The 21,445-nt window shown below is 41.9% G+C and overlaps 1 protein-coding gene across 1 annotated transcript in view; it reads left to right on the top strand.

Annotated features, from left to right (window-relative positions):
- LOC147009928 (uncharacterized) overlaps positions 1-21,445 on the top strand; it is a 138,902-nt gene that overhangs the window by 4,946 nt on the left and 112,511 nt on the right. The window contains exons 2-3 of the mRNA XM_085862580.1: positions 4,955-5,014; positions 8,470-8,577. Coding sequence (XP_085718706.1) covers positions 4,955-5,014; positions 8,470-8,577 — 168 coding nt within the window. The remainder of the gene's footprint in view (positions 1-4,954; positions 5,015-8,469; positions 8,578-21,445) is intronic.

Consider the following 21,445-nt stretch of genomic DNA (forward strand, 5'->3'; position numbering starts at 1 on the left):
GAGCTTTGATTAAGATTGTAAATTTTAATCTTAATGAAATGGACAATTTGATGTATCCATAGCAACCTTTGGAGAGGGGGGTGGATTTTGCAAGTATTGTGCTCTGAACGACATCTTTGTCTTGTTTGTTTGTTTGTGAACAAAATATCTCAAAAATTTATGCATGGATTTGGACAAAATTTGGTGGATGAGTTGGTTAGGTAACAAGAACAAGCTGATGAAATTTTAGTTCAGATCCAAATCCAGATCCAGCCTATTAGTAGGATACAAAACATAAACTAATCAGCCTGGCAGAGGGATACTCTCTACCGAGTGCCCTTCTAATTTGGATGCTGTTCTTCCATTCGGAAGATTCTTCCGTTCTTCATTCCATTTTCATATTGCAAATATCAATTCTTCATGACATGATCTCAACCTGATGTGATCACTGCTGCAATTAGCTGAATTATGTTGCCATGGCAACCATCTCTGGAACTTGGCTTATGTAACTGATTTTTCAAAAACCGTTCAAGATTTAGATTTCATATTTCATGTTCCAGATCTATTCTTCAAACCACCCAAAAAGCAGGGAAATGAGAGTATTGACCCTTTGTTTATTCATAATTTTTACCCTTGCCGAAGGAGAGGGTATTGCATTTCGGTCTGTTTGCTTGTTACTTACGAAATCATATTGATGACTTCTGTCATCTGTTTGTGTGTTTGTTACTTACGAAATCTAAAGATTTCGTAAGTATATTGATGACTTCCGTTTCTGTTTGTTTGTTTGTTTGTTTGTAGGCACTATAACTCGAGAACGGAAGAAGCTACCAATGTCAAATTACACCAGGTGATTCAGGAGGGTGATGGCTAGTGCTGATTAGATTTTGGTCAAAATCGGTCAAAGGTCAAGGTCACAGTGAGGTCAAACATCCAAAACATTCGATTTTTGATGGTTTGGTACAGAATCATCGTAGAAACTTCTGGTTTGCGTCGCTACCTTCTCGAGAGACAGCTTTTATTAGACAAGGTCAGAGGTCAAGTTGACGATTTCGTAAGTACCAGTCTATGACTCCTTGTTTGTTTGTTTGTCTGCCTATCTGTCTGTCTGTTTGTTTGTCAGCAACTTTAGTGTTTTTCTCCGCAACCCTTTGTGGGATTGAGATGAAATTTTGACCATAGGTGCGACTACTCATGTAGAATGTTTTAATAATAATGACATCATAGGTCACGTGTTGTGGCAGCCATGTTGGAAAAACGGAAAAACTTTGGACCTCTGTATCTCTGAAACCGTACCAAGGAAAAAAATGAAACTTGGCACATTGCAAGTACTCCTCATGGAGAATGACTGATTTTTTTTTCAAAAATCACATCATTGTTGCCTTTGTTATGATGTCATAATTACATATGTAGAACACTACATCTGATCAGTATGAAAATTTTGAGGGTCATCGAGGGATAAAATGGTCTCCAGAAAAAAAAATGTGATGTCGTCATCGGTGACGTGTTTCGGCAGCCAGATTATTTCAAATAAAAACCTTCAAAAATCTCCTCCTCTGAAGTGACTGAACAGATGGAGGTGAAACTTTACACATATGACCACCTATCCATGAGGAACAAAAGGATCACACATATAATGCCATAGGTCACATGGTTTTTTGTTTGTTTGTTTTTTTGTATACCTTGTTGAGGCTCGTGTGAGAGGTAACACACAACGCACAGCAAGGGGATCATGAGACAAGAGGGGTGGGATTGGAAAGGACAACACAGTGGGGAACAGAGACATTAGGAGATCCGTGGAAAGGAGAGGGATAGGGCGGGGAACATGGGAATACAAGATGGACATTACAGGGACTTTCAGGAAGGAAAGCATGGAATTTGAAGAAGGTGGGCTTAGGTGGATTATCGGGGATAGAGAAGATCGAGAATTTGGATGGGGGATGATAAGAGGTGGTGGTGAACAGCTATTTTGAAGGCCTGGAGGGAAGAATGGGATTGAATAGAGTGAGGGAGTTTATTCGAAAGGTGGGAAAAAAAGAGGAATGAAAGAGTGAAGGTGAGCAGTGATTCATGATTTTGGTAGTTTTACCAGAAGGGGGTTGTTGGCAGACCTTGAGCGCCCTGCAGAAATGTGGTGTGGACAAATTGCAGAGAGAGCAGGGGGGGCGAGGCTGGAGAGGAGACGGTAGAAGACAGAAAGACCACCGACCAGCCTGCGGTGAGAGAGTGAGAGGCCCAAAGACTCAGCCTCATTGCGGGAGATGCCAATGATCCGAAATGCCCTGGTTTCCACAGCGTGAAGCCGAGAAAGGTGGGAGGCAGGAGCACCAGCCCAGAGGGGAGAGCAGTACTCCATCAGGCTGCGGACGAAAGCTTTATAAGTGGTCAGGAGCTCAGGTGGGCCGAGGAAGGACTTTGCACGACGGAGGATTCCCAGTCTGCGACTGGCTTTGGAGGCGAGGTTTGAAATGTGGCTTTCCCAGGAAAGGTCATGGCAGATAGTGAGACCCCGAAGCTTGAAAGAAAGACTTCTTCCAGAGGATTGTTGAGAAAGTGGATGGTGGGAGGGGGGTCCTAAACGGTCCTTTCAGAGAGACATAGTGAGAGTGTGAGATTTATCCGGATTGAAAGACATGTTCCATGTGTTGGATCAGTTTGTGATTTTATCCAAATCTGCAGTGAGCGAAGAAGCTGCTGCTTGCTGGTCTGAGGGATGACCGATGGTACGGCAGAGGGTGGAGTCATCAGCAAAGAGATATAGAGTATTTTCCAGAGAGTCGGAGAGATCATTGATGAAAACCAGAAAAAGAACACGGCCAGAACGCTACCTTGAGGAACTCCAGCCTGGACAGGAAGAGGGGATGAAAGAACTCCATTTTGGGCCACATGTTGACTGCGACAGGAGAGGAAGTCAGCGAGCCATGAGTGGAGATGGCCTTGGATACCATAGGAAGAGGGGTTGGTGAGCAGGGCAGGGTGCCAGACCGTGTCATATTGGATTTACCTTAAAACCGTGTCATATTGGTTTGGCAGCCATATTGTATTTACCTTAAAACCTATAAAAAAAATCTTCTTCTCCAGAACGGCTGCACATATCGAGGGGAAACTTCACATAAATGTTCCGCAAGCCATGGGTGTTCAAGTTTGTTTAGGAGTAATTTATCAGTCACATGGTTTGGCAGCCATATTGGATTGAAGAAAAATATTAAATAACGTTTTCTCTGGAACTGCTTAATCAATGGACATGAAACTTCAAAATTATGATCTTGTCATGATGGTGAATTAAATACATGTTTAAAATTTCAACTTGATCGGACACATGGTCTGGCAGTCAGAATTATTTAATTTTTTGGATCTGGGTTCTTTTTGATTTTATTTTTTGATTTTGATTTTTTGTTTGTTTGTTTTTTTGAATGAGGCTCACTTGGCTGTGCCTGGATGGTTTTGGAGGTGGAGGAGTAGCAGCTGAAATGTGAATCCTATCCAGGTTCCCCCTAACGACTTAATCTTTGCTTTTTGCTTGTTCAGATTCCTTCTGATTACTCCAATGCAGGACTGTATCTATTTGATCTTCCATTTGATTTGAGTTAAATTCATTTTAATCCCATTCTGAATGCAATTGAATAATAATAAAAAAACAAAATGGGTGGGAAAAAAGAGGAATGAAAGAGTGAAGGTGAGCAGTGATTCGTGATTTTGGTAGTTTTACCAGAAGGGGGTTGTTGGCGTCCGATCAAAGCAGGATGTCTTGGTTGGACGTCGGAGTCATTGGTTGGAATCGGAGTTGGACATTGTATGTAATGGTGAACTTCCTCATTTGACTTTGTATCTGTTTGTTTGAAATAAAAGTTTCAAAAACATTATGCTGTTGATGTGGTCATTGTAACGTCACTCAGAAGTCACAGCCCCCAACTGACAAAGATCCATTTGAGTGGTCGCTGACCTTTATATTCATTCATAACCTTGGATTGCAGTCATTCGGCAACATGACATAATGCGCTGGGTTTGGTAACATGAATAACATACGTACACTAAAAGGAAGGAAACCCCGAAGGTGCATGTATCACCCCTGACAGACTGATACTTCTACTACCTGAGGCCTCCCTCATTGTCAGCAGAGACAGGCAGATTCCGGAGATTATTTGCACTCTATAATGCCAGGTATGGAGGATGCGGTGAATGTCAAGTGTACGTGAATAAACTAGATGGTATTCATCGAATAATTACCCCACGCAGTCTTGAGAAGGATTTTGTGTCATCGGGGGTGTCGAGAGGGGTTGGCGGGCAGGGGTGGGTCAGGTGGGGGTGCAGGTGTGATAACTCTACCCTGGGGCCCGCACCTAATAGGTGCCCGTAGTTATTCCTGCAATCTTTTTTGGTTCATATTATGATTGTTTGTGATAATAAATTAACAATGGGGCAACTTTATTTTGTGTCACCCTCCAAGCCACCGAGGGTGATTTCCCCAGCATGCCATTACCTTGAACAGTGACCCTCTCCCTCATAAGGTTAACTACTGTGGGAACAAGTTACATAATCATAATCACGCGGTAATGCTGTACTGTGTAATTTGGTGGAATGTTGGTGGTTTTAGAATATTTTGTGTAATTTGTTTTTTTTTTTGTCCCCGTTTGCCTTTCAATAAATTTGCTGATAATAATCAAGGTAGCTTGTGTTGTGTGGTGCAATCAAGCTCGTTCGTTTCAGTGGTGAACTTGAGCTCAAAAGTGAAAAAAAAATTCACAACACGTTCCTGCTTCACAGTGTCAAACATCTGAGCTTGCAGGTGTGTGTGTGTGTGTGTGTGTGTGTGTGTGTGTGTGTGTGTGTGTGTGTGTGTGTGTGTGTGTGTGTGTGTGTGGGTGTGTGTGGGTGTGTGTGTGTGTGTGTGTGTGTGTGTGTGTGTGTGTGTGTGTGTGTGTGTGTGTGTTTTTTGTTTGGTTTCATTTTTTCACAGCAGGTTTTGTTTTCTCTGCAGAATCTTCTATCGTGGTGGTGAAAGTGGAACCTGAACTTACAAATGGATCTCCCTCACAAGGTAAGAATACAAGATAATATTATTCAACTTGAAGGTAACGATACTTACAAGGATAATATTATTCAACCTCCACACAGGTGGAGGCCATTCAGCTCATCATGCCTGTACGAACACCACACCAACCCATCTACACAAGATCCAAGGAAGAAAATGCAAAAAAACATGTTTTTAATTAATGAAATAATTTTTGTTTGTTTGTTTTTGTAGTTTTTGTAGTTTTTTTTCTTCCCCTCAGGGGAAGGGGCTTGGGCTTGGTTAAAAACACACATCAACCACACAACCCCCTTGACAAGACCCTCACCAACAGCACTCCGTACACAATCACCCGTCAATGCTCAAACTACCGAAAAGTCTCATCAACTCCCCATACCCCTCTATCCCCATAACTTTCAGGAACCGATCTAATTATCATTTGAACTTATCTACTGTTTCTGCTGCCACTACCTTTCCAGGGAGACCATTCCATGCATTAACTACTCTGAGTGAAGGTCCACTGCCTAACTACCATCTTAACTCTCCTCTTCTTTACCCTCAGGCTATGGCCCCTGGTCCTATCACTGTCTACTCTGTTGAATAATTCATCTTCACCTATTTTATCTATACCTTTCATTATCTTAAACATCTCCATCATATCTATTCGTAACCGCCTCCTTTCTAGTGAATAAAGCCCTTTCTCCTTTATCCGCTCCTCATAGCTGAGTCGAGCTCGGCCCGGAATCAATCTAGTCACCCTACGCTGAACCCTTTCCATGCCATCTAGTTTGTCATTCCTGAGTTTGTTGTGACCAAAACTGCACACAACATTCTAGATGTGGCCCTCACTAAATTCCTGCACAATGTTAACACCACTTTTGATTTATAATTGATCCCCCTTGTTATACAGCCGAAAACCCTGTTTACTTTACCTGTAGCTGCCTGGCCCTGTGCTGCCTGCTTACCTCCCGTATCTATTACCATCCCCAGATCCTTCTCCTGTGTGTGACGCTCCAAAATTACCCCTTACATCCTGTAATCTCTATTTTCATTGTTCTTTCCCATCCCCAACACCTTGCACTTGCTCAGGTTAAATTACATCTGCCAGTCTTTTGCCCAATTTATGCAAGTATCAATACTTGATTGGAAATGTGTTTAGAGCATCCATTGAGTTTGTATTCCACAGTATTATCTTTTGTTCTTGGATATTTTGTCTGCACGTTCTGAAGCTCACCTGGATCAGGAGCAACAGTCATTCAAAAACCCCCCACAGACCCTTTTCGACCCTGATTTTTTTTCTTCATGCCGTGAACAAACTTTGGTACATCACAGGTGATTAAGGTTGTGGTCGAGTTTCAGTGAAATTTTGTGTGTAGTTTCAGAGAAGAGAGCAAATACCGTTTTTTTGGGGGGGAGGGGGTCAACCCCGACCTCCTTAATGAGCACAGATTTTAATGCGGTCAATACACCTTCGTTTGGGCATCAGATGTGAAGCTTGGGTCCTCCCCCTTATCTCCAAGATCTTCTGCTCTCAGACAAACAGACAGACAGACACGTAAATAAGAACGTTCCTTGTCATGCATAGCGATGACTCCTGTACCATGTTGTTGAAGGGTCAGCAATGCATGTTGTTGTGAAGTGTCATTTATGTAGAGATTTACCGTCAGATTGCCATTTATATTGATCCCGTTGGTGCGAACGGTTTCAGCAATACCACTACAAATCATGTCGTTTCCACATCCAAACCTTGCAAATTCCTGGACATAGAATGAAGCATACCAGTCTTCTGTGGACCAAAAGATGGCCATCATGTCTCTCAAGGAGAAACCTGGATTTTCTATGACCATAACACTTGCCCATTGCCTCTGTGTTTCTCGGACGTACTAACTTCACCACTGCAATCGTGCTTGGATGTGTCTTAGTGCAACTCTTGGAGGCTGAACAGGATGATGAGCTGGCTCACTGCATCATGGAGACAACTCACTCTGGTGTTGACACTTGTTCTGCGAGGCCCCGGGAGTGTGTGGGCAATACTCCGAGTAGTTTGAAACCGATTGTGTTGATGTGTCCTTCCCAAAATAATAACTTTTCAAGGAGGCAATGTGAATTTATGTTTACTTTATATCAATTATGGAAAGTCATGAATTCATTATATAGATCATTTGTACCTCATCCTCCTGACGAGGAGACAGAATCTAGAACTCATTATAGTGTGCTGGTTTGATGATTGGGATACGTCTTTTTCATCCTGAAAAATCAAACAGTCTCACCTTGTCATACCGGAAGAATTGTCAAGTGAACCAACCTCTCTACCTCCACGGTCAGGCACGGGATTAAAAAGACCTATTCAAATTGCCAGATCAATATGTCGAGAGAAATTGTAATCGGTGTAATTGAGTCTTTTGAACATTAAGGCCTTACCATCAAGTATGACCTCTCCGGGGTTAACCCAACAGCAAAGTTGGTCATCCATCCATCCATCCATTGGGAGCACACTCTGTACAGAGTGTTGGTACTGCCTAAGCAGTCTCCTTGGCTATTGGACACAATTCTGGATGGGTTGCCTCTCAGACACAGGATACCAGCAAGCTGGCACTCATTTTGCCGACTTCAGAAAGATGACAGGCAATCAACCCCACCTGGTATTAATTCAACAGCTGAGTGGGATTTGAACTCAGGACCCTCATATCCCAAGCCCACCACTCCAGCCATTAAGCCAACACCAGGCACATTAAACCCCAATGCCACACACGTCCTGCAAAAATTTGTACATTTAATACAATACCATCTTTTGTCTGCATCTCAATGGAGTGCTGCTCTCCTCTCTGGGCTGGCATCCATCATAACATTTGTCTCTCCGGAATTGTTTTATATCAAGCTCTCAACATCCTCTCATCTCTCACATTGAGAGGCAGAAACACAAGACCTGTTGCACTGACATTGCAGACGGTTTGCTGACACACTTTATTTATTTTATATTTCACCATCTCTCCTCTGGCTCCCTCTGGCACAAACCCTCTCCCTGATGCACTCATTCTTCCAGTAACTGACCTGGAAAAATTCCCCAAATCCATGCTGAGACCACCACCTTTGTTCTCTCCAATTTGTGGAACCATCTTCTTGAGGCTGGTTGACTCGTCCCTTCCATCCAGGGATTCAAATTGGAGATCAATCACCATATTTTGTCAACTTCCATCCCTTCCCACAATAATTTCACCTCCCATTACCTGACATAACAGAACCGTCTTACTTGCAGGTTTCCTTCTTTCCTTTCTCTTCAATCAATTCCTTCTTGCGTCCACCTCCTACACCACTGTTAATATGTTGCTCTTTTTAATCCTCTCTTTCCTTGTTCTTGCACGAGTTGAGATTTTTTATATATTATGAAAAAATTACTACAATAATACAATCATTAATGGATAACCTGACATACAATTTAAGAATGAAGATGACATGTTGCTCTCGCATTGGGTTTTGTGCAGGTGAAACGGGTCTAGGTGAGAGGAGGGGTCTCCCTGATCACGCCCTTCCAACTTCAAACACCATTCATGTGAAGGAAGAGCTGAGTGAAGATTCTTTCGATGCAAATGGTGATCTCAACGTTGCTTCTTAAATACAGCGATTTTAGCTTGAATTTCCTGTTCCTAACTCCACCCAAGGACTGGCAGAATGATTTCGGAGGACGCCAACTCCCCTCTAAGCTATCTAGCCTGGGTTTGATTCTCCACCGAGCTTGACACTAGCATCCCGGTGTTTCACAGGCAGCGTGATTCATCAATGTTAAACTGGGTGTCCTATCTGCCAGCATTAGATGATAGACGTTAAAGATCCCACGGTGTCCTTCACGTAGGGTCGGTGAGCGGTCATTGGCACCATGACCAAGTTCCAAATTCCTCCTCAAACTGCTGCTGTGAAGGCAACGGCACACCACCCAGTACAGCCTTTTCCAAAAAACCGCTTCGGCAGCACTGATGTTCTGTAATAGGTTCATCAGAATTCTAACTTGTTTTGTCCTAAAGATATCGATCATTTCCCTTTTGAAAAAGAACAAAGTTTGCAATTGAAAGGTTTTTGTTTATAATGTCAAAACTCGGCATCAGAAAGACATGAAAAATGTAATGAGAGCAGTTTTGGTTGTGTTACGAGATAATTTTACTTGAAGGTGTATGAATGGTGATTTTGGAAGCAAAATCAATCCGAACGTATTCTCAGCAGCTGCTGTGTGGTGTGTGGTTTGTGGCAAGACAGTCAATGACTGTTCTAGTTGATCGCCTTCAGGCAGTGATTCTTGCAACCATTGAACAGATTTCTTGCAAAATTCTTTCTTTCTTGCAATTCTTGCAATTCTTGCAAAATTGAATTGTAACAAACGCATCGTGAATCCACCAACAAAACCATTTTTCGCACATTTCGTAAGCAACAAAGTAAAGGAAGTAAATGTTTTTCTTTGACCCATGTTACTGCACCAGGTGAGTCATTCAATTTGGGCACACTGGCTTGTTGAATCACTAGAATGTGTAGTCTGTTTGACAAAGTCGCCGGACCGAGGCCTCTAAGTTGGAGCTTACGCTTTGGTGTAGGACTATGTCCAATGGAGATCAGGGGAGTGCTCGTCACACATCACATGTTTTCGATTCACCCGCCGATCGCATAACGTGCCTTCTGGTTGAATGTTTTGCATTAGCGGGAACAATTGTCTGGGTGGCAGACAGACAGTTGTTCTTTGTGGATTATGCGGTTTTACCGTGTGAGACATAATTCATGGTGATGCTCACCATAACAGTCAGGAGGTACGGTATATGTATATGTACATGTACATGTACATTGCTCCATCCATTTTCCCTTCTATCCTGACAAGTGTCCCAGTCCCTGCTGATGAGAAACATCCCCGTAACGTGATGCTGCCACCACCATGCTTCACAGTCGGGGATGGTGTTCTTTGGGTGATGTGCTGTGTTGGGTTTGCACCAAATGTAACATTTTGCATTTTGGCCAAAATGTTCTATCTTGGTTTCGTCACACCACAAAACTTTTTGCCACTTGGCTTCAGAATCTCTGGAGTGTTTTTTTTTTAATGCATACCTTAAATGGGACTCAAAGTGGGCTTCTTTATGATTGTCTTGACTGTGCTGTAAGGGATATTCAAGGCTTATGAAATGTTTTTATACCCATTTCCTGATCTGTGCCTTTCCACAACTTTTATCCTGGAGGTCTTTTGAAAGTTCCCTTGAGCCCGTGGTTGATTCTTTACTTTGAAATTCGCTACCCAACAGAGGAAACGTACAGGAACAGCAATTTTATTCTGAAATAAATCAGAATCACTACAATTTAACACAGGTCGAGGCCAATAAACTTGGTGTGTGATTTTTTTTTCTTCTTTCCAATGGTTCTGTGATTTTACCCGGTGAATTGGCTTTGATGTCAGTCGGCACGCGACATTACCATGCTTCCCCATTATTGAGTCGCTCACCTGCATTTTTTATTTATTTATCTTAAAAATATATATATTTCATTTATTTATTTTCATATACAGATGCTTTCCGTCAGTTCTGTGATTTTTTTTTCCCCAGTGTATCGGCTTCAATGTCCGTTAGCACATGAAATTTCAGCTTTTTACATCACCTGGAAGGTACCGAACATTAATATGTCAGTCAGTCAAGTCAGTAAGTGGTTATATATATATATATATATATATATATATATATATATATATATATATATATATATATATATATATATATATATATATATATATATATATATACAGTGGGGAGAACAAGTATTTGATACACTGCCGATTTTGCAGGTTTTCACCACTTACAAAGCACGTAAGGGTCTGTAATTTTTATCATAGGTACACTTCAACTGTGAAAGACGGAATCGAAAACAAAAATTCTGAAAATCACATTTTATGATTTTTAAATAATTAATTTTCATTTTATTTCATGAAATAAGTATTTGATCACCGACCAACCAGTAAGAATTCCGGCTCTCACAGACCTGTTAGTTTTGTCTTTAAGAAGCCCTCCCATTCTCCACTCATTACCTGCATTAACTGCACCAGTTTGAACTCGTTATCTGCATAAAAGACAGCTGTCCACACTCAATCAATCAGACTCCAACCTCACCAAAATGAGCAAGACCAGAGAGCTGTCTAAGGACATCAGGGACAAAATTGTAGACTTGCACAAGGCTGGGATGGGCTACAGGACAATAGGCAAGCAGCTTCGTGAGAAGGCAACAACTGTTGGAGCAATTATTAGAAAATGGAAGAAGTTCAAGATAACAGTCAATCTCCCTCGGTCTGGGGCTCCATGCAAGATCTCACCTCGTGGAGCCTCAATGATCATGAGAAAGGTGAGGGATCAGCCCAGAACTACATGGCAGGACCTGGTCAATGACCTGAAGAGAGCTGGGACCACAGTATCAAAGAAAACCATAAGTAACACACTACGCCGTCATGGATTAAAATCCTGCAGCGCACACAAGGTCCCTCTGCTCAAGCCAGCGCATGTCCAGGCCTGTCTGAAGTTTGCCAATGACCATCTGGATGATCCAGAGGAGGAATGGGAGAAGGTCATGTGGTCTGATGAGACCAAAATAGAGCTTTTTGGTTTAAACTCCACTCGCTGTGTTTGTAGGAAGAAGAAGGATGAGTACAACCCCAAGAACACCATCCCAACCGTGAAGCATGGTGGTGGAAACATCATTCTTTGGGGATGCTTTTCTGCAAAGGGGACAGGACGGCTGCACCGTATTGAGGGAAGGATGGATGGGGCCATGTATCACGAGATCTTGGCCAACAACCTCCTTCCCTCAACAAGAGCATTGAAGATGGGGTGTGGCTGGGTCTTCCAGCATGACAACGACCCGAAACACACAGCCAGGGCAACTAAGGAGTGGCTCCGTAAGAAGCATCTCAAGGTCCTGGAGTGGCCGAGCCAGTCTCCAGACCTGAACCCAATGGAAAATCTTTGGAGGGAGCTGAAAGTCTGTGTTGCCCAGCGACAGCCCCGAAACCTGAAGGATCTGGAGAAGATCTGTATGGAGGAGTGGGCCAAAATCCCTGCTGCAGTCTGTGCAAACCTGGTTAAGAACTACAGGAAACGTCTGATCTCTGTAATTGCAAACAAAGGTTTCTGTACCAAATATTAAGTTCTGTTTTTCTGATGTATCAAATACTTATTTCATGCAATAAAATGCAAATTAATTATTTAAAAACCATACAATGTGATTTTCAGGATTTTTGTTTAAGATTCCGTCTTTCACAGTTGAAGTGTACCTATGATGAAAACGACAGACCTCTACGTGCTTTGTAAGTGGGAAAACCTGCAAAATCGGCAGGGTATCAAATACTTGTTCTCCCCACTGTATATATATATATATATATATATATATATATATATATATATATATATATATATATATATATATATATATATATATATATACACATACACACACCCTGCATATTTTTTAGGACTTGATATACTGTCCTTGATATTTTACCCGCACTTAAAAGTGAATGGCAAGAAATAAAGCATGGTAATTAAACCTCCGCCACCTTATGTTTTCCACCCTGTCTGTTTGTCTGTCTGCCTGTATGTGAGCAAAATAACTCACAAGGTTGTGGACAGATTGGGTGTGTAACAAAGGTGAATTTAACATGTTGGTGAAGATTCGGATACTGAAAATTTTAAGTGATTCTTCACCATTGAGAGATTAGGCCAAAAATGATATCTCAAAAAAGTCATGTACGGATTCGGACGAAACCTGGTGGATAAGTTGGGTCGGTGACAGTAACAAGCCGATTACATTTTGTCTGAGGTCCAGATTTAGATTCGGCCTATCAGTGTGAAACAAAACATAAGTTGTTCAGCCTGATGGAGGTATGCGCTCCACCAAGTGCTCTTCTAGTTTCCCAATGGAATCATGGAAGGTCCCTTTGAAAACGTCTCTGCAATAGTCAGTCTATCACTGAAGTGTCATTTATATGTTTTATTCCTGAAACTTTAAATTAAATTCCACTTTTGTACCTCTCTCCCTACTGGCAAGGTTTAAATTAGCACAAATAAAGGCATCACTGAAAAAATACATCAATTGGCTTCCAGGTGACATCTTCATGAAAGTGTTAGTTTGATGATTCATCGCTGTTGAAAATGCATTGTTATGTGTTGTGTGTTTTGCATCACTGTGTTAAATAGCCTTCTTTTTGTGTTTTTTCTCTCCAATCTTCAGAAATACCGACACCAATGTTCACGATGTTGTCCTTTACTAAGAATGGTGTGACGTCCGTTGAGAATGCTTTGCCGCAACACAAAGAGGGTGGTGGGGTGAAGTTCATGGATTACAAACAGAAAAATATTAATGCACATGAATGTACGAAGATTCCCACTTCTGAAAAGATACACACGTGTACCGTGTGCAATCAAACATTTGCATGCATTTCAACCTATCAGATACACATGAGGATCCACCCTTCAGAGAATCCGTTCAAGTGTTGTGTATGTTTCACAATATTCTCTGACATCTCAACGTATCAGAATCACATGAAAACACATATTGGTGAAACACCGGACACGTGTCATGTTTGCAACAAATCATTTATTCAGAACTCATGCTACGAGGCACACATGAGGACACATCGTGGAGAAAATGCGTACAAGTGCCTTGTCTGTAATAAATCATTCACGTGGAAGTCAAGGTACCAAGCACATGTTCGGACTCACACTGGGGAGAAGCCATATCAGTGTAGTGTGTGCAACAAATCATTCAGTGAGAGCTCAACCCGACAGGAACATATGAGGATTCATACCGGAGAGAAGCTGTTTAAATGCCGTGTTTGCAACAAATCATTTCGAAGAAGCGGAAAATGCCAAGAACACTTGCGAACACATACGAAGGAAAAGCCGTACAATTGCACAATGTGCAAGAAATCATTCAGTAATAATACAAACCGCCACATTCACATGAGGATTCACAACGGAGAGAAACCATTTAAGTGCACGATGTGCAGCAAATCGTTCAGTTATAACGCAAGCTGCAAGGGACATATGAGGATTCACACTGGGGATAAACCATTTAAGTGCAGTGTGTGCAGTAAATCATTTAGTTATTACTCGAACTGCCAGGGACATATGAGGATTCACACTGGAGATAAACCATTTAAGTGCACTGTGTGCAGCAAATCATTTAGTTGTTGTTCAAACTGCAAGGTGCACATGAAGATTCATACTGAAGAGAAGTCGTTCAAGTGCAGCATATGTGAGAAACGATTCCGGACTAACTCACAATGTCAGAATCACATCAGAACGCATACAAGTGATAAGCCATACAAGTGCAATATGTGCAATGTATCGTTTGGCAGCATGTCAGGTCTCAAGACACATGTGAGGACCCACACTGGGGAAAAGTCAAGAGGGGAAACAGAAGTGCAAAGCTCAGGGAAACAATCAGACAAATAATACAGAAATGCAACATAGAAAACAATGGAATAGAACCATTAGCTGCCCATCAAAAACTCCAAATACAACACACAATAAGAATTGATGAAGAAAAAAGTTAGAAAACATCTCGCAAAAGTGGTAAACTTCAAATGTCCTCGCCTGGATGGGATTCCAAACTTCTGGTGAAAGCAACGACATGCTCTCCACCCTCACTGTGCTCAAGCATTCAAGAAATTCATTAAAGAAAACGGCCAATGGATGAATGAATGGTTCGCAAAAATCAACACTCTTCTAATCCCCAAATCGGAAGAAACCCATCTACCAAACTAATATAGACCAACAACATGCCAACAAACAACATACAAGCTTTTACCAGGTATAATCACAGATGTAATTTACGACCACCTCACTCAACAAGGAGCTTTCGAGGCAGAGCAGAAAGGATGTAAGAGAGGATGTTATGGAACAATAGACCATTTATTATTAAACAAAACCATACTCGAAAATTGCAAGCTCCGACAAACCACAGCCAGGATAGATTACAAAAAAGCCTTTCATAGTGTCCCACATTCATGGATTATAAAATGCATACAAGTATACAAAATGTACCACAAATAGTCATACTGATTGAGAAAGCAATGATGCTCTGAAACACAACACTGATACTACCTCACTTGGAAGGAAAGATTGAAATCCCAGCAGTAAAGATAGGACAAGGTGACATCTGACATGGCACAGAAAAATGACCAAATAAACAAGAAAGGTGACACATCTACTGTACATGGATGATCTAAAACTCATCGCACTGAATCATAAGATATTGGCAGATAAACTGAAACAAGTAAAGTACTACAGGGAGGACGTTCAAATGGAGTTTAGTGTTGACAAATGTGCCAAACGCATGTTTGTACGAGGTAAAACAAAAAGACCAAACAACGTCTCAATCGATTAAAGTGCAGCAATACAGGAACTGGAAAACGAAGCATCCGACAAATACCTCAGAATAGAATGAGGCCCCCAGGAACAACACAAAAAAAAAATGCGTAAAACAATCTGCGAAGAGTACCCACACAGAAGTCATCTGGCCCTCTCTCCAAAAAAACAAAATTAAAGCTATAAACCAACTTGCAGTGCAATAATTACAATACAGCTGTGTAATTATAAACTGGCCACAATTGGAGATCAACAATCTCGACACCAAAACAAGGAAACTTCTAACTATTCTCAAGGTATTCTATAAAAACAATGCATACTGAGGTTGTACTGACCGAGATTAGGATGAGGCGGTCTGACGGAGCTTAGCCGAGTGTAAAGAACGTGTGTCGGATTAGCGGAGTATGTAAAAAGCTCAACAGACTATCGGATGATATTTGTATATGAGAAAGAAAACAGCAAACCAGAAAAGGAATGCTTTATCCATTTAGCAAAAACAGGTGCAAATTACAGATACGACACAGGAAAATGAAACAGAAAGAAACACAGCTCCAACGATTGTAAAGAAAAAAAGAGGAAAACTACAAAAATTAATATCAGCAATTATACTCTGACAAATGGGAGAATGAAAGAAGAGCAGGAATATTAAAAAAAAAAGACCTTTATGGGGCAGGGATCGACAAGGAAGGCTCTTTGGAATGGCTGAGAAGAGGCCAAATTAATTTGGATGGAGAACAAGTCATCATCAATGCCCAAGACCAAGGCCACTGCACTAATGCCTTGACGAAACTGGCAGGATTAAGACAATCGGACTAATACAGGTTTTGTGTGGGAGAAACAGAAAGTACTAATCACCTCCTTTCGTGATGTAAAAAACTCATGTCAGAACAGCTGGACACAGAAATAAACTGGAAGGGTACTCCGGAGAGTGCATACCTCTGCCATGCAATGTCTGATCCAGTAGAACATATTGGGTCCAATAAATTTTTGAAAGGTCATGCTATGCAGTATATTGTTTTTGGCCCCATTCCTCAATGGTGAATAATCACTTTATAAATAAAAATATTCTTGTATCTGTATCCAGATCTTCACCGACTTGGAATAAATTTGTCCTTGTCACGTAATCACAGCGTCTGTAGAGTAATCCATTGGCACATCTGTAAACATTTCAACGTTCTGGTTCCAGATCAATCATGGAAACGCAAACCAAATCCGATTCTTCAAAACGAGCATATAAAGCGAACACATGAAAATATGATCCCATCAAGTCTGGACATTGCACACAAAGCATTGCTTCTGCATGTAGTGCTCAAACATTAAAAGGAAAAGTAAATTAATTTCCGTTCAAAATCTTGGTAGATTAGACAACCTATACGTCTTCGGAAACGTTATAACATGGAGAATCCGAAAATCAATGTTTCGATTTACGGACATACCACCGTGGCGGACATTTTTGGATTTTCAAAATGGCGGCCATGCAGGTATGTCTGTAAATGTAAACATGTGTTTTTAGATTCCCCATGTCATTACGTTTTCGAAAATGTATAGGTTTGCTAATCTACCAATATTTTGAACGAAAATTAATTTACTGACATAGTGAATCTGACTATTTGTTCATGAACTTTGAATAACAGGTGTGATGGCAACCGCACGAAGCCGATGAGTCAAACGGAACAGCCCAGGATGGAAGCTTCTGCCAACTCCTCTCAGAGGAAATGATTTTGGAATCATCTTTGAGAAAAAGATACACAAACAAACAGATATTTTGGATGTGGCTAGTTCTGTGCCACCACACATTACAAGGCGCCACCACTTTGTCTGAATCTTGCTGCTACTCCTCCCTCATCGCATGCAGCAAATTTGATCGGTTGAGACGGCATAACATTTTACCCAAGTGTTGCTAAACTGAAGGTTGTTGAAAGTGCTAAGAAGGTGATTTGTGTTCTGCAGTGTTCAAGTGCATAATTAAATTGAAATAAAATGAGTTTTCAAAGCTGTTGAAAAAAAAATACATTTATTCGGGAGTTCACCTCCACCTGTTGATTCAGCATCTTTTACGCCATCTATTAAACACTTGAAATTAGTTATTCATACCAGTTGTTTGTGTCCTTTATTACATCCCGAAAAAAAATATTATTGAGGTCTTGCGTTCAAGACCCGTTGGCTGTTGAATTAACACCAGGTGGGATTGACTTGGTCTGTTACCATTCTGAGGTCAGAAAAATTAGTGTCAATGTACCAGTGTACTGGGGTAATAACCACTCAGGGTAACCTGTGTCATAGTGGTGACCTGTCCAGGACTCCACTCCTTGCCAGCCCGATGTGCTGTCACAGCACAAAAGGAATGGTATTGTTATTATTATTATTATTATTATTATTATTATTATTATTTATTCCTGGGAAAATTCCATTGACAATTTGGGTTTTGTTTACAAAAATCTGAAGGAGTGCAATTCTGTTTACAAAAATATTTTTATTTCCATGATCTATCTCTACGAGTATAAATGCAAATTGCGTGATTGTGTCTGAACGGGGTAAACGTCGTAACAACAGCACGTGTAATGCTGAATGATACCTCATTGAACAGCTCTTGGGTTCAGACAGTGCAGGGGAAAGCTTACAACTATCGATATTCATGCAATTTCCAGTTGTGTACTTTTTATTGTTCCACACACTGGTTGTGTATAGGCTTGGAGTTGTTGGTTACACAGTAAAAAAAAAAAATATATATATATATATATATATATATATATATATGTATATATATATATATATATATATATATATATATATGTATATATATATATATATATATGTATATATATATATATATATATGTATATATATATATATATGTATATATATATATATATATATATATATATATATATATGTATGTATATATATATATATATATATATGTATATATATATATATATATGTATGTATATATATATATATATATATATATATGTATATATATATATATATATGTATATATATATATATGTATATATATATGTATATGTATATATATATGTATATATATATATATGTATATATATATATATGTATATATATATGTATATATATATATATATGTATATATATATATATATGTATATATATATGTATATATATATATATATATGTATATATATATATATATGTATGTATATATATGTATATATATATATATATATATATATATATATATATATGTATGTATATATATGTATGTATATATGTATATATATATATCAGGTCAGGTATGGGAGCATGTGCCAGAACAGCGCGTCGCTGCGTCCACTTTCCGCCGGTACTCCAGGGGCCTCCGTCTGGCCATCCCCCAGGCAGATGCCAGGCCCATCCCCATCTCCTTGAGATGATGGTCAACCTGCTGCAACCATGAGGCACGTGGTCGGCCCACTGGCCTCCTCCACTCATGAGACTCCCTCGCTGAGAGAATCTGGTGAGCAGGATCAGCGTCAGGAAAACGAGCCACATGTCCATACAGCCGCAGCTGACGCTCACGGACTATGCAGGTAACAAATCTCATCCGAGTCTCTCTCAGCAACCGCTCGTTGGACACAAAATCCGACCAGCGATAGCCAAGGATTCTCCGAAGAGACCTGGTACCAAAGGAATTAAGTCTCCGTCTCAGATCCTTGGTCAAAGTCCAAGTCTCGCACCCATAGAGCAAGACTGGAAGTACCAAGGACCTGAAGACTCGGACTTTCGTCCTCCCGCACAGGTACCGGCAGCGCCACACCCCATGATCCAGTGAATCCATGACTCCCCAGGCCCGACCCAGACGTCTATTGACCTCCGGCTCACAACCTGCGGAGACATGAATATCACTGCCAAGGTAAGTGAATCTATCCACGACCTCAACATCCTCACCACAAACAGACACAGACAGGACAGCAGCATCCAAGATGTCACCGAAAGCCTGGATCTTTGTTTTGACCCAAGAAATCCGTAATCCCAACGGCTCCGACTCCTCATTCAGCACCTCGAGGGCCCCCAAGAGGATGTCTAAAGTCTCCGCAAAGATGACTGCATCATCTGCAAAATCAAGGTCCGAGATCTTGACATTGCCAAACGATGCACCGCAACTTGATCTCTCCGACATCCTCCCAAAAATCCAGTCCATACAAGTGCTGAAAAGTGTGGGGACAAGTACACATCCCTGACGAACTCCAGTAACAACTGGAAATAAGTCAGAGGCGGTACCACCACACTTCACAGCACTCTCAGTACCAGAGTAGAGTTCAGACATCAGATCGATCAGTTTCGGTGGCACCCCACGAAGACCAAGAATCCTCCAGAGGACATCCCGATTCACTGAATCGAACGCTTTACAGAGATCAACATAGGCTGCAAGCAGCCCCTGCCGAAACTCTCGTCTGCGTTCAGTGAGGACACGAAGTGCAAGGATACGGTCAATCGTTGACCTCTTTGGTGTAAAGCCTGACTGCTCTGGACGCTGGTGCTCAAGCAGATGGTGGCGAACCCTATCAAGAATTATCCGAGCAAAGACCTTGCCCGGCACTGAGAGCAGCGTCACCCCTCGGTAGTTGTTGCAGTCTTGGCGATCACCCTTCCCTTTCCAGAGAGGGACAACAAGGCCCCTCTTCCAGTCAGTTGGGATGATGCCTGTGTTCCAGGCAGAGCACAAAACTGCATACAACGACGCGAGTGCAGCATTTCCACCAGCCTTGAGAAGTTCAGCATGGATGCCACAGATCCCTGGAGCTTTGCCCCGTTTCAACTGGTTCACCGCAGCCCGTGTTTCCACAAGCGATGGTGGACCACAGTTGATTCGAGGGTCAGCAACAGGGATTGTAACACCCTTGATGTCCAACTCCACAGCTGGGGGATCAGCCTGGTACAACCGCTCAAAGTAACCGGCCCAGCGGGCCTTCACTTCAGACTCCTCTGTCAAGAGCCTACCACTCTCTGCTCGAACTGCAGTGCTCCGAGGGATGGGCTTGGATGAACGTAATGCGCGAATTCCCCTGTAAGCGGGACGAGAATCACCTGTCCACAGGTGATGCTCTACCCCCTCACAGATTCCTCGCACATAGGCCTCCTTGTCCACCCTCAGTGCACGTACAGTTTTACGCCTCAGCTCCCTGAACAGCTCAGCTCTGCCATTCAGCCTGGCCCTGCGACTCTGGTCAATGGTATCCAGTGTCCCTTGAGAGACAAAATTCTTCTTTGCCCTGCGGTGAACTCCAAGGCATCCACCGGCAACATCAAGGACGGTGGTCTTGAAGGTGCTCCACAACTCTTCAGGACCCCCAAAGCACCCAGACCCCCAAGTGTCCACTCAGCCTGTTCGCAAACTCCTCAGCTACTCTCTCATCCCTGAGCTTGGCAACATCCAGCCTAGGCTGGGATGGTACCATTCTCCAGGATTTAAGGTGCAGCTTTAGAGTTGCTACAACAAGCCTGTGGTCAGTATTGAGGAACTGAGCACTCCGGTAGACCCTGCAGTTCTGGATCATCCTCCAACGACCGTCAATGAGGACATGGTCAATCTCCTTTGCCACACCGCTAGCGTTGGAATACCAAGTCCAGCGATGAGCTTGCGGGCGCTGAAACCATGAACCAGCCACCCTAAGTCCATGACTTCTTGCAAAGTCAAGGAACTTAGTGCTATTCTGGTTCATAGTTCCTGACCCATGGGGACCAACACACACCTCATAACCATCCCTATCAGTTCCAGTCGATGCATTGAAATCCCCCAAGACTAGAAGTGTATCTCGTCTGGGGCACTGATCAACCACAGACTCGAGTGTGGCGTAGAATGCATCCTTCACGGTAAGATCACTCGCCTCAGTCGGAGCATAAATAGAGACCAGGGAAATGACACCTAAGGAGTGACGAATCCTTAATCTCATAATACGCTCGTTGACCGGTGTTACCTCAATTATCATTGGGGTCAGCTTATTGGACACAGCTACAGCAACTCCTTGGGTATGGTAACCATCAGAGCGACCAGACCAATAGTAGGTGTAACCACCCACCATTATCTCGCCGCAATCCGGTCTCCGAACCTCAGAGAGAGCTG

The sequence above is a fragment of the Eptatretus burgeri genome, chromosome 17 (assembly GCF_056783735.1).
Source record: "Eptatretus burgeri isolate ZD-2024b chromosome 17, Ebu_testis_v1, whole genome shotgun sequence".
In the NCBI taxonomy this organism is placed as follows: domain Eukaryota; kingdom Metazoa; phylum Chordata; class Myxini; order Myxiniformes; family Myxinidae; genus Eptatretus; species Eptatretus burgeri.